This window comes from Microtus oregoni, unplaced genomic scaffold (genome assembly GCF_018167655.1).
Source record: "Microtus oregoni isolate MIOR12 unplaced genomic scaffold, Mior012 000004F_ref0000308, whole genome shotgun sequence".
Lineage (NCBI taxonomy): Eukaryota > Metazoa > Chordata > Mammalia > Rodentia > Cricetidae > Microtus > Microtus oregoni.
Window position 1 is genome coordinate 9,378,894 of NW_024543063.1, and position 12,374 is coordinate 9,391,267.

A 12,374-nucleotide genomic window follows, 5' to 3' on the forward strand; every position below is an offset into this window, starting at 1 on the left:
CCTCCCCCAAGCACTTGTAGAAACCTCTCCTAGGACAATGGTCATCCTAGTGTGAGACCTGCCTAAACAGCTTCGAGGGCTCTCCATCCAGCCCCTGCAGCTGCACCACCTCAGCCTGGCTGCACCTGACACCACTGCGGTGCTGGACCAACATGTTTCTTGACAACTCCCCCAACCCCCACACACTCAAAGAAGTTTTAAAGAGACGTGGGTTGGACCTGGGCAGCCAGTCTGCAGGTACCCCTCAGCCTGGGGGTTACTTCCAAGGATTTTCTCAGAGTTAGCTACCTCATAACAAAGGGTGGGACATGGTGGCCCAGTTCCTAGGTCTCCATACTTGCATCTTGGATTGCTTTCCCAGATGTGGCCCCCGCCCTTCCCCCTCACATGTTCTCTCCTCAGCCTCCAGGACTCCCAGTCCTCCTCCACGCCTCAGAGCCTTCTCTTGCAGTTCCCATGACTAGAACGCCTCCCTCCCTTGATTACAAGGTGAATCCCCATTCATCTGAGAGCATCTGTCACCAGCGTCATCTCCCTTACGGCCTCTCCCAAATCCAAGCGCTGCTTCTCTCCCTTCGTCATTCATGCAAACGTTTATTGAGGGCCATTACACGCCAGGCGCTGTAATTACAAAGATAACACGCCCACTCTGCCTTTGAGTGTGGTTGAGGAGGCAGACGTATAAACACAGCAAGTAGGAAAAAGTTTATTGTTTTGTACGTTTCATCTTTTCTTCTTGTAAAAATAATGTGCACCAAGGCTACAACACTCCAGAGGTATAAAGTGAGTCCCTTGACGTAACTATTACTAATACTTTCATACGTAATTATCTAGGCTGTGTTCGGTATTTAAAGTCAGGTGTCCACATATTATTTTGCTTGATTTCCTTTTGGACATCTGTGTACACATATTTCACAGCCTCATCTCACCTTTGATGGCTACAGAGCAAGCAAGCATATGGTCACGCCATGATGGACTCACTGCTGATAACGGAAGCTTAGGTTGTGTTCAGTGTTACAGAAAATTCCCACCAAGTGCGCAGGTGCCTCGGCAGGGGGACATTCCAGAGGCAGCATATTAGCTTGACACTGTCCCTGCAAGGGTTCAAGAGCACCTTGAACAGATACAAAACAGTGCCACTTGCGGATGGACAGCCTGCAGAGGGGCCTTCCCAGGCTTGGATAGGCAGGAGTGGGCTGCCCTAGAAGGTGGTTCAAAGGATGTAAGAGTTTTCCAAACAGAGGCCTTGGGGGGGGGGGGGTGTGCTCTGGGCAAAGGGAGCTACAGATTCTGAGAATTGGTTGTGAAAATTCCCAGCAAGGTCTGAAGGACTGGATGGGGCTGGAACAGGGATCACAGGCAAGTCATGACAAGTCCTGCGTGCCCAGATGAGACAGTCCCAGGGACCCGTGGGCTTCACCTAGAGCACTTAGCCTGGTACACCTTGGCAGTGAACTGCCCTGCTACTCTTGGGCCTCAGTTCTAGGACCTTTCCCAAGAAGTCTCAAGAGATGGCAAATGCGAAGGCACTAACGGATGGAGAAGCTCCATCACAGTAGAAGGGACCCCTTCCTCAGCCCTACCCCCATGTCAACAACTAATCGGCCTTCTTCCCCATACTGTGTGGGCCCCGAAGAAAACAAACAAATGTTCTACCCCTTCTTCCTGGGTTTCAGAAGTCAATGCAGTGGCTGGTCTTTGCCAACAGAGTATCTCCCAGCATCCTTATAGACAAGTGGAGTTCTGTTTAGAGCTCTAAGCAGGCCAGGATGTCATCAAGCTTGCTCTGTCCTTGGGTAAGCTAATGGAAGAAACTCAAAGTCTCCCATTGGCTGGCCACTGACTGGAGAAGCATGCAATCCCAACAGCTTCAGACTACATGCTGACTGCGCCCCATGAGCCAGGTAATTGCTTAACACTATACATGCAAGCTCCCTTAATCCTGTTGGTGCCTCTGCGGTACAAATGGAAACAATGCCAGCGGAGCAAGGGAGCACAGGAGACAGAGCTGCTCTTGGGCTACCCGGTAGGGGGCATGCACCCATCTCACTGCACCCTGCTGTGCTTGGCAGATGTGTGTGTGCCTGCAGCTGTGTCCTGCAGAGACAAGGATGGCAGCAGCTAGCTTTGGGTAGGGGCCTTAGGGTTCAGGGACTGTGAATTTGCAGGGCTGTGAGGCCTCCACCTCCTGATCACTTTCAGTAATGCAAACATTGATTTGGGGCAGGGCACCCCAGTACTCTTCCCTGACCCCTTCTCCTACTTGTTTCCAGCTCATATGTTCTTTTTGTTTGTTTGTTTGTTTGTTTTTCGAGACAGGGTTTTTCTGTAGCTTTGGAGCCTGTCCTGGAACTCCCTCTGTAGACCAGGCTGGCCTGGAACTCACAGAGATCTGCCTTTAAGATTTATTTTTAATGATTGATTTGTTACTGTTGCTTGAGGCAGGGTTTCTCTGTGTAGCCCTGGCTGTCCTAGAACTCATTCTGAAGACCAGGTTAGCCTTGAACTCACAGATGTCCGCCTGCCTCTGCCTCTTGAGTGCTGCGATTAAAGGCATGTGCGCCACTAACACCTGGTGATTGCTTTAATTTTAAAGTGTGTGTGTGTGTGTGTGTGTACACGTATATGAATGTACATAAGCACACATGAGTGTGAATCCAGGTGCCTGCAGAGGCTAGAGGTGTTGAATCTCCCTGGAGTTACAGATGGTTGCAAGCCACTTAATATTGGCGCTGAAAATTTATTGGGTTCTTTGGAAAGAGTAATAAGTACTCTTAATCACTGAACTGAAACACCTTGCGGTGTGTGTGTGTGTGTGTGTGTTGTGTGAGTGTGTGTTCACAGAGGCCAGAAGAGGGCGTCAGATTCCCTGGAACCGGACTTAGAAGAACTGTGAGCTACTCAATAAAGGTGCCTGCAACCAAACTCCAGTCCTCTGCAAGAGCAGCATTGATCCAGCCCTCCACCCCAGATGTCTGAGATGGAAAAGAAGGGGAGCAGTGGAAGTAACTCAAGGTCTAGATGGGGAGTCTGCCTTAGAGCCTGGAACCGACAAACCCTCCTGAGCCTGTGAACAGTGTCTTCTGTGCTGTGTGAGGACACACTCTCACTTTCTAGTACAATCTTGTCCTGCATGAACTAATGGGACAGGAAGTGCCTGTCACTGGGCAGGGTCAAGGAAGAGTGGTGGCTGGGTAGGAAGGGAACAGACACTTACCTTGGCTTCGAAGAAGTTCTTGGCACCTCGGACACCCTCCAGGGCAACATCGATCTCAGAGAGCTTGGCCAACGCCAGCAGCCCACTGTCCTCTTGCAGCTCACCGGCAGCAGCCTTGTGAAAAATGAGCAGGAACTGCGGAAGGCAGAGGCCCAGAGGGTTACTGTTACCCTGGATGTCTCACCAACACGTGTGCAATACACCCTCTGGCCTGAGCAAATGACATTCTTGTCAAACATTTGAAAAGGGTGGGGTTTTAAAAAAGATTTATTTTTAATTCTGTGCATGTGTGTGGTGTGTGCACACGAATGGACGCAGGTGCTCACAGGCTGCGCAAAAGAAGGCGTTGGCCCCCCTGGAGCTGCGGTTCCTGGAAGTTGTGAGCTGCCTGATAGGGGGACTAGGAACCAAACTTGGATCCTCTGCCAGAGCAGCAAGCACCCTTAGCCATCTTCCCTACCTGGGAAGGACATTTATATCTATGTATACGTGGAGAATTATTTTGTCCCTTACCAGATCATCAAGACCAAAAAGAGGGGAGGGGCTAAGGGCATAGCTCAGTGGTAAAGCAATGCTTAGTATGTGTAAATCCCCAGAACCAAATAAATTAATTGAATTAAATATTGTTCTCTGACCCATCCTGCAATGCCACTGATGGGAATCTATCCCTCAAAAATCCAAACAATAAGGCTGCAGATTAGCTCAGTTGGTAGAAAGCCCCGGGTTCAATCCCTAGTAAATACTGCATGAACATGGCGGTATAGGCCTGTAATCCTAGCGTTTATTCATTTGCTTGTATTCGTTTCTTTGAGATGAGGTCTCACTATACAACCTTGGCTGGCCTAGAAGTGGCTATCTATATACCAGAAATCCACTTGTCTGCCTGTCTCTTAAGTGCTGGGATTGAAGGCATATGCCTGGCTCTCTCTCTCATTCATTCATTCATTCATTCATTCATTCAGTGTGTGTGTATGTGTGTGTACCATGGTACCCATGTGGAGGTCAGAGGACAGTTTACAGGAGGTGGCTCTCTTCCACCATGTAAGTCCGTGAGACTAAAGGGGTCATCAGGCCTGGCCTTTACCCATGTGAGCCATCTCACTGCCACTCCTCCCCACCCCATGAGACTGCCTACCTTTCTTGTGGTTTACTAAGAGATCTTCGTAGGCCTCAGTCTGTTTTAAATGCTTTAGTTCTGCCGCTTGTCATCTAAGTAGGCTGTGGCTATGGTTGTTTTATTTGTTTACACACACATGTGAAGGTCAGAGGATAACTTGTAAGAGTCAATTCTCGCCTTTCATTGTGTGAGTCCCTGGGATCCAACTCAGGTCAGCAGGCTTGACAGCAAGTGTCTCTACCCACTGCGCCACCTCCCCAACCCTGTCCATTATTTTGATTTGTTTTTTGTTTTTGTTTTGTTTTCGAGACAGGGTTCCTCTACATAGTCCTGACTGTCCTAGAACTCACTCTGTAGACCAGGCTGGTCTCAAGCTCATAGAGATCTATCTGTCTTGGCCTCCGGAATGCTAGGATTAAGGGTGTGCAACCACATTCAGCTGTTTTCCAGTCTTTTAAGATGAGAGGATCCCACTGTGTTGCTGGTCTCAACGGATACTCCAACATTGGCTTCTGGAGTGAGTGGATCAACAGGTGTGTGCCGCCGCCATTCCTGGCTTTTTTTGGTTTGTTTTTCGAGACAGGGTTTCTCTGTGTAGCCCTGGCTGTCCTGAAACTCACTCTGTAGACCAGGTTTGCCTCACCTGCCTCTGCATCCCTGAGTCCTGGGATTAAAGGCGTGTGCCACCATTGTCCAGCTCCTGGCTTCTTTATGGTATCTTCTGACTCGGAAAAGTTTTACATAAAATTTGCCAAATGCTTTTCTTTCCTCTTACCAGAAACAGGCTTAGAAAAACCTTCCCCAACACCAAGGTTACATAAACAGTCAGGTATGTTACTGTCTAGTATTTTTATGGCTTTTTAAAAAAACATGTAAATATTTAATCTCTGCAATGTATTCTGTTCTATTGCGAAGGTAATCATTAACCTTATTTTCTTCCAAATAGTTACTTAGTAAGCCCCACATTTATTGCGTAATCCACTGTCTTCATCCACATTCAAAATGTGTGGTCCGAACAAAGCAACTCTTAGAGGGCATCTGTATTAGGGTCCCCACAGGATAAATTCTTAAAGACCAGTCTCTCCTCTACCTGACCCTATCTACCTGGGCTACTTTCTAATTATTTAGTTCCCTTCTTTAAGTGTTTTTATAAAGCTAGCATGCTGGTTTACACACAACAGGAGGCAGAGGTAGGAGGATTGCCAAGAGCTTCAGGCCAGCATGGGCTATGGTATGAAACTCTAGCCTCAAACAAAACAAAACAAAAACTCTATGAATTTTCTTCGTTTTGTATATGTGCATGTCATGGAGTCAGAGGACAACTTTGTTGTTCTATCTACCATGTGCGTCCCCAAGACTGAATTCAGGTTGTCAGGATTTGCCCCCACAAATATCTACAAGTTGGGGAGGAGCAAGGGAGACATGGATCCACGGTTAAGGGCACTCAGGCTCTTTCCCAGCACCCAAACCATCCCTAACGCCAGTTTTAGGGGATCTGAGACCCTCTTCTGGCCTTTGTGAACACTAGGTACACACACAATCATGCAGGCAAAACATTTATACACGGGGCTGGAGAGATGGCTCAAAGGTTAAGAGCACTGGCTGCTCTTCTAGAGGTCCTGAGTTCAATTTCCAGCAAACACATGGTGGCTCACAACCATCTACAATCTACAATGAGATCTGGTGCCCTCTTCTGGCCTGCAGGCATATATACAGACAGAACATTGTATATATATAATAAATAAACCTTTAAAAAAAAAGTTTTGGGGCTGGAGAGATGGCTCAGAGGTTAAGAGCATTGCCTGCTCTTCCAAAGGTCCTGAGTTCAATTCCCGGCAACCACATGGTGGCTCACAACCATCTGTAATGAGGTCTGCTGCCCTCTTCTGGCCTGCAGGCATACACACAGACAGAATATTGCATACATAATAAATAAATAAATTATTTTTAATAAATAAATAAAGTTTCTACACATAAAATAAAAATAAATCTTTAAAAACTACAGATTTATCTAAGCACCGTGTAATTTCTATGGATACCATCATCCCTATTTATAAATGGATGGGCCCAAAGCGGTTTCTCCAGGTTTTCAGATGCTATTGAGAGCATGTACAGAGGGCAGATATAGCCATCTTCCCTAAAGAATGCCTTTTCTGAAAGACAGTCAACCACTTCAACAGGCTTCCTAAATCCCAACTCCAGTGTCTAGGCTCCCGGGTCTACAACATCCTCTTTGCTAAGGAAGCCTGTCTTGAGCCTGCATTTCCTGTTTGGTCCTCCCTCTGCTGTGGACACTGGTAAAGACCAACCCCAGAGGTGAAGTGAGATGTGCGGGGATAGAAATGCCACCACCTTTACCCACCTGCAGCTTCCAACTCTCTCACTAGAGGCCAGCAAAGACTCAGTCTGCAGCAGATTCTTAGAGCCAGCACACGGGCTGGAGAGGAAGCAAGCCTGCTAAAGGAGGCCAGGAGTCCGTCTGGCAATGGGATGGAGGCCAGGAGGGTGGGGACAGCGTGACTGCTGCGTTTCTCATGGTTCTCTCTGCTCTCATCAAAGAGATGGATGAGGTAAAGACTTTAGCATCGTGAGCCATGGGAGGAGTAAATGCCTGCTCCTCAGCGCCTGGCTCCTGTGATGCTTTGGTCCCTAGTCCAACAGTGTGAAGAGGTGGTGGCCGTAAGAAGGCCAATAGGCCACTGAGAGGGAAGATGCTTTTCTTAGGCTGGCATTCCTGTTCTCTCACCATGACGATCTTCCCTCCACACTTGCCCTGTGCCTACCACCCTGAGTTCAAGCTGCACATGGCTTCGACCACGAGCTTTGCAGAGGCTGGTGCCGTGCCCTGGGTCTCCCAGAACTGCAGGCCCGGGCAAACTTTTTTCTTTCTAAATAATCCAAGCTGGGTTGGTCTGTTGGTAACAAAAGAAACCAGGCCAAACACCTAACTGTCCTCAAAGTACTTCACTTACTGGAGGTCTCCAGGAGGAGAGTTACCTTCAACAGCAACACTTCTCAGAGATTCAGGCAGACGACTCAGGGAGGAGGGAGCATTGTCCTAGCTCAGCACCCAGAGACTCTCTCTCCATTCCCCAAGACTCAGTTTTCTCATCTCTACAGTGGAGGCAGGGCCAGTGAGATGGCTCAGAGTATTTGCCATCAAGACAATCTGAGTTTGGTCTCCAGGGCTCACGTGATGGAAGTTGCCCTCACATCCACGGGTGGGCGGTGGCACCCATGCACCCCTTCCCTTAACACAAAATAGTAGACAAAACAAATTTTTTTAAAATGTAAGCGGAGGTAACACTGTTCACATTCACAGAAGGGCATTGTGAACCAGAAATGTTAGCAGACCCTTTGGACCTTTCCCGGCACTGTTTGCTCTGAGCCCTGACGTCCAAGACATTCAGACTGCTGAAGCTCACTCTGCCAGATGACCACAGCATCCCCATCCTAACTCGGGGGACTCCAAAGCCAAGCCAGCCATAAAAGCAAAGAAAAAGAAAATCCAGTTCAACCCAAAAGAATCCAGCGTACCAGGCACTCCCATTTCGGCCATTATACTCCCTCACTGCCTTGAATGGCGGTCTCCTTCACTGCCCAGCCTTGTTTGTTTTTCTATTTATAGTCCACAAAGGCTGGCATGGTGTCGAGCTGGAAAACATCCGAGCTGTGACTCTGAGAAAAGGGGGGAGTGAAGGAGAGGTGGAGAACAAAGGCCGAGGGCAGAGGGAGCCAGCAAGGTGCCCTGGACGCTGTCCTGAGACTGAAGGAATGTTGAACCGCACGACTGTGGCTAGTGGTGTGCAAAGAATACTTCCCGTGTTAGCGCTCTTCATTTGTAAGTGATAGACATACATCACTTATTTTAGGACAAAGGAGGTAACGCACTATAGAAAAGGGATATGACGAGATCCCAAGAGTGGGCTGGCCAAATAGTTCAGCAGGTGCTTGCTGCCAAGACTGACGACCTGAGTTCAAGCCCTGGGCTGACATAACAGAAGGGGGAGAGCTGACTCCAACAAGTTATCCTCTGCTCTTCACACACGCATGGCGGCACATGTGTCCCATATGATAAATATGGGTTAGAAAACGTTTAAAGAGGAACCCCCGAGGGTAAAGCTAGGTGTGATGGTACGAGCCTGTAATCCCAGCACTTAGGAGGTAGAGGCAAGAGAATCAGGAATTCAGGGTCATCCTCAGCTACATAGTGAGTTTGAGGCCAGCCTTCCCTACGTAAGACCCTGTCTTCAGGGATGGAAAGATGGCTCCAGCAGTTAACAGCATTTGCTGCTCTTGCAAAGTGTGAGTCTTAGTTCCCACATGGAAGCTCACTACCATTTGGAATTCCAGTTCCAGGAGATCTGGTGCTCTGTTCTGGCCTCCAAGGCCGGACGCATACATGATATACAGAATGTACATATAGACGTCATAAAATAATAATTTGTAAACAATGTTTTTAAGACCCTGTCTTAACTCCCCCCACCCCTAATATCACACACACACACACACACACCAGCGGACTACGGTGATACATGCCTATAATCTCTAACACTAAGGAGGCTAATATAGAAAGATTGCTATGTGTTCAAAGTCAGCCTGGGCTACACAGTGAGTTCTAGACTAGTCTACATAGTGTGATTCTGTCTTAAAAAAACAAAAAAACAAAACAAAACAGTACTCCAAGGTGACCAGGCATGTGGTACAAGCCTACAGGTTCAGCACTTGGGGAGCTAAAGGAGGAGAATCAAATGTCTGAAGCCAGCCTGGGATAGATTCTGCTTCCAGAAAAGTAGAACTTTCTCAAGGAACACACACTGCTCTGACAGCCTGAAGTCTTCCTGCAGGCCCAGGTGGTTTTTGCCATGGGTATACAGAGCAAAGCAAATTACGGAGCAGGGTCAAGCTTGTGGGGGGGTCTAGATGGTCACATGTCCTTATATACAGTCCACAGATGAAGGACAATCTAGACGTGGGACCAAGATGGGGCTTGGAGCTCACAAAGGATTGATGTGAGTATCATTGGAGCTTTTCACAGGAGTCAAGAGCTGACAAAACTGCCTTGGAAGTCTCTAAGCCTTGGCTGTCCACATCTGCAAGAAATGGCCACACGGAAGCTACTGAAAGATGGCCAAGCAGCTTAGATTCAGATGGATCAACTATAGGTGGCCTCTGAATGAAACAGGAGAGAGGAAGCCGGAGAGATGGCTCAGTGGTTCAGAGTACTGCTCTTGCTAGAAAGATGTCTAAGTCATGGGTCAGTGTTGGAATTCAAAGAAAAAAAAAAAGTACTGCTTTCAATCCCAAGGGCCTGGCTGATTCAGAACCTACAACGGGAAAATGGAAAATGGTCTATTTCTATCATCCTGTCATTAGGATGCTGTCACAAGTTATATGACATCATGTCCAACTGAAACATCACAAAGTCTTCCAATAAAGCCGATACATACCAAAAAACATTATATAAGAAGTCAGGCAAAGTGGCTCATAGGCAGAAACTCATAGCAATCCTCCTGTCTCAGTTTTCATGTACTGGGATTCTAGACATAAGCTACCATGAAAGATTTTTTTTTTTTTGAAACAGGTCTCATGTAATTCACTATGTAAGCTGATGCTAGCCTTCGACCCATGATCCTCCTCTATCTCCTAAGTGCTGGGATTATAGGAACATGCCACACACACAGTTTACAAAAGATGTATTTAAAAGCCGAGTTGAACACTAAATATCCTTTCAAAGAGCATTCTCAAGAGGCAAACCCATTTGCACTCAGGGGCTGTGGACTGGGCGGGGGTGGGGGTGGTGGATAGCTTGTCAGGCTCAGCCGGCCACAGGTACCTCCCGGAAGCTGAGCTTGCCATCGAAGTCCTCATCCACCTCTTTGATCATACTCTTCAGGCCCAGGTGGGTCTGGGGAGCCCCCAGCTTCTCCATCATGAGCTTCAGCTCCATCAGGTCGATAAAACCATCCCTTCCAGCGTCATACCTGCACGGTCAGAGGAGGCAAGGTTAAGGCAAAACAATCCACGCTGGTTTTCCAGATCTGTGACTCTTTCGTCTTTAGCCACTGAAAAGTAACTCAACTGCCACAGGCTTTGCAAGGCTTTTCAGACCACTTCACCGTAAGTTACCCTTAAGGCTACCCCCCACCAAGGCCACTTTATCAGAAGGACCCTTTAGACTACCACATCAGAAGACACCCCTCTTTTAGCAAGAAGTGTTTGTGCTTTGTCTGCTCAAAACGGGCCTCGTTCACGGTGTTGATTATTTTACCTCCTTCATGTCTTTCATTTTCAGTCAACAGACACAGAGCTACCACCTCCAAATATTGGACTCTGGGCGTGCAGTGGGGCACACTCTGAAACCCAACACACGCTGCACTCAACGACAGACCATCCCGGCGTCTGTCTCTGCCGCAGCCATTTCTAGCAACCCCCTCACCCTCCAGCTAGTCTGCATCTTTGAAAGTTGGCGTTCCACCCCAGGGTGGCTGTGAAGTGGGCGTGGTCTCGCCTCAGGCTCTGTGCTTCCCCTTCCCGGTCACTTATCTCCAGGCCTGAGTCCTCACGGCTGTGTGGGTGGCTGTCCCCTCCACCATAGCCAGCCCCTCACTCTAGCCACGGACGGCTGCCTGGAAATAAGACCAGCTTCATGAAGTGAGAGGTTTACCTTGACCGCGTCTCCGTGGGCCAGCCATCTTCAGATGCCTGCTCCGTGACTCCTCCCAGCTACTTCCTACCCAGGTCCCCCCTTTCAACACAGATGGCCTCATGGGACTGCCCAAGGGCTCCGTGGCTCCCTTCCCAATGAGTACTTCTTATATTTCCTGTTGCTCCCTACTTCCCAGAAACCCCTTGTTGCTCAGGTTCTGAACATTTTGCTTTAAAGAACAAATAAGAGGCCAGGAGCACCCGCCTTTAATCCCAGCACTCAGGAAGGAAGAGGCAGCTAGATCTCTGTGAGTTTGAGGCCAGTCTGGGTCTACAGAGCAAGTTCCAGAGAAACCCTGTCTTGTAAAACAAAAACAAAAAGAACAAAACAAAACAAAGAATGAATCAACCAATGAGGTCTCGACAGCCAAGGGCTGGGGTCAGATGGGCTGATAATGCGCTCACCCACGTGGTGCAGTATAGAATAGTTACAGAAAGAATGATCTTCAGCGGTAAAAAGGAAGAGAACTTTGGTGTATGCTGCAGCACAGGTGACCCTCAGGGATGCCACAATAAGTGAATTCAGTCACAAAAGGACAGTAGACAAACTCATAGAGACAGAAAGTTGAAGGGTGTTTTTCTGGGGCTGGAGAGATGGCTGAATGGGTGCAGGTTCAAGCTGGGACAAGGAAAGGGTCACGTTACGGGTACAACCACTATACATGCTTAGTGCCCCCGAACTGTGTTCACCTGAATGGTTAAAATGGTCATTTTATTTCCTTTATTTATTACTATGATGACGATTATTTTGGTTTTTCGAGACGGGGTTTCACTACAGCTTTGGAGCCTGTCCTGGAACTAGCTCTTATAGGCCAGGCTGGCCTCGAACTCAGAGATCCGCCTGCCTCCGCCTCCTGAGTGATGGGATTAAAGGCATGCACCACCACCACCCGGCTATTATTATTATTTTAATGTGTAGCCCAGGCTGGCCTCGAACTTGTGATCCTCCTGCCTCTGCCTCCTTCAGCAAATCCTACCAGCATGTGCCACCACAACCGACTATTTTTATTATTTTAGACTACGTGTATGTACATGAATCTGTGTGTGGGTATGTTCCCATGAGTGCAAGTACCCACAGAAGCCAGAGGCTTCACTTCAACCTGAAATGAAGTTACAGGAAGTTGTGAACTACCTGATGTGGGTGCTTGGAACCAAATTTGGGTCCTCAGAGCAGGACTCACTCTTAACCACTGAGCCATCCACCATTCCACTCCCCCTTCCGTGTGTGTGTGTGTGTGTGTGTGTGTGTGTGTGTGTATGTGTGTATACATATACATATGTGCCTGTTTATAGACAAGGCTCCGCTCTGTTGCTCAGACCAGCTTCCAGCTC

The 12,374-nt window shown here is 48.2% G+C and overlaps 1 protein-coding gene across 1 annotated transcript in view; it reads right to left on the minus strand.

Annotated features, from left to right (window-relative positions):
- The window catches only part of Efhd1 (EF-hand domain family member D1), a 45,399-nt gene that overhangs the window by 8,524 nt on the left and 24,501 nt on the right, over window positions 1-12,374 (minus strand). Inside the window, exons 2-3 of the mRNA XM_041650464.1 lie at window positions 10,171-10,318; window positions 3,218-3,352 (exon numbers count right to left, since the gene is read on the minus strand). Coding sequence (XP_041506398.1) covers window positions 3,218-3,352; window positions 10,171-10,318 — 283 coding nt within the window. The remainder of the gene's footprint in view (window positions 1-3,217; window positions 3,353-10,170; window positions 10,319-12,374) is intronic.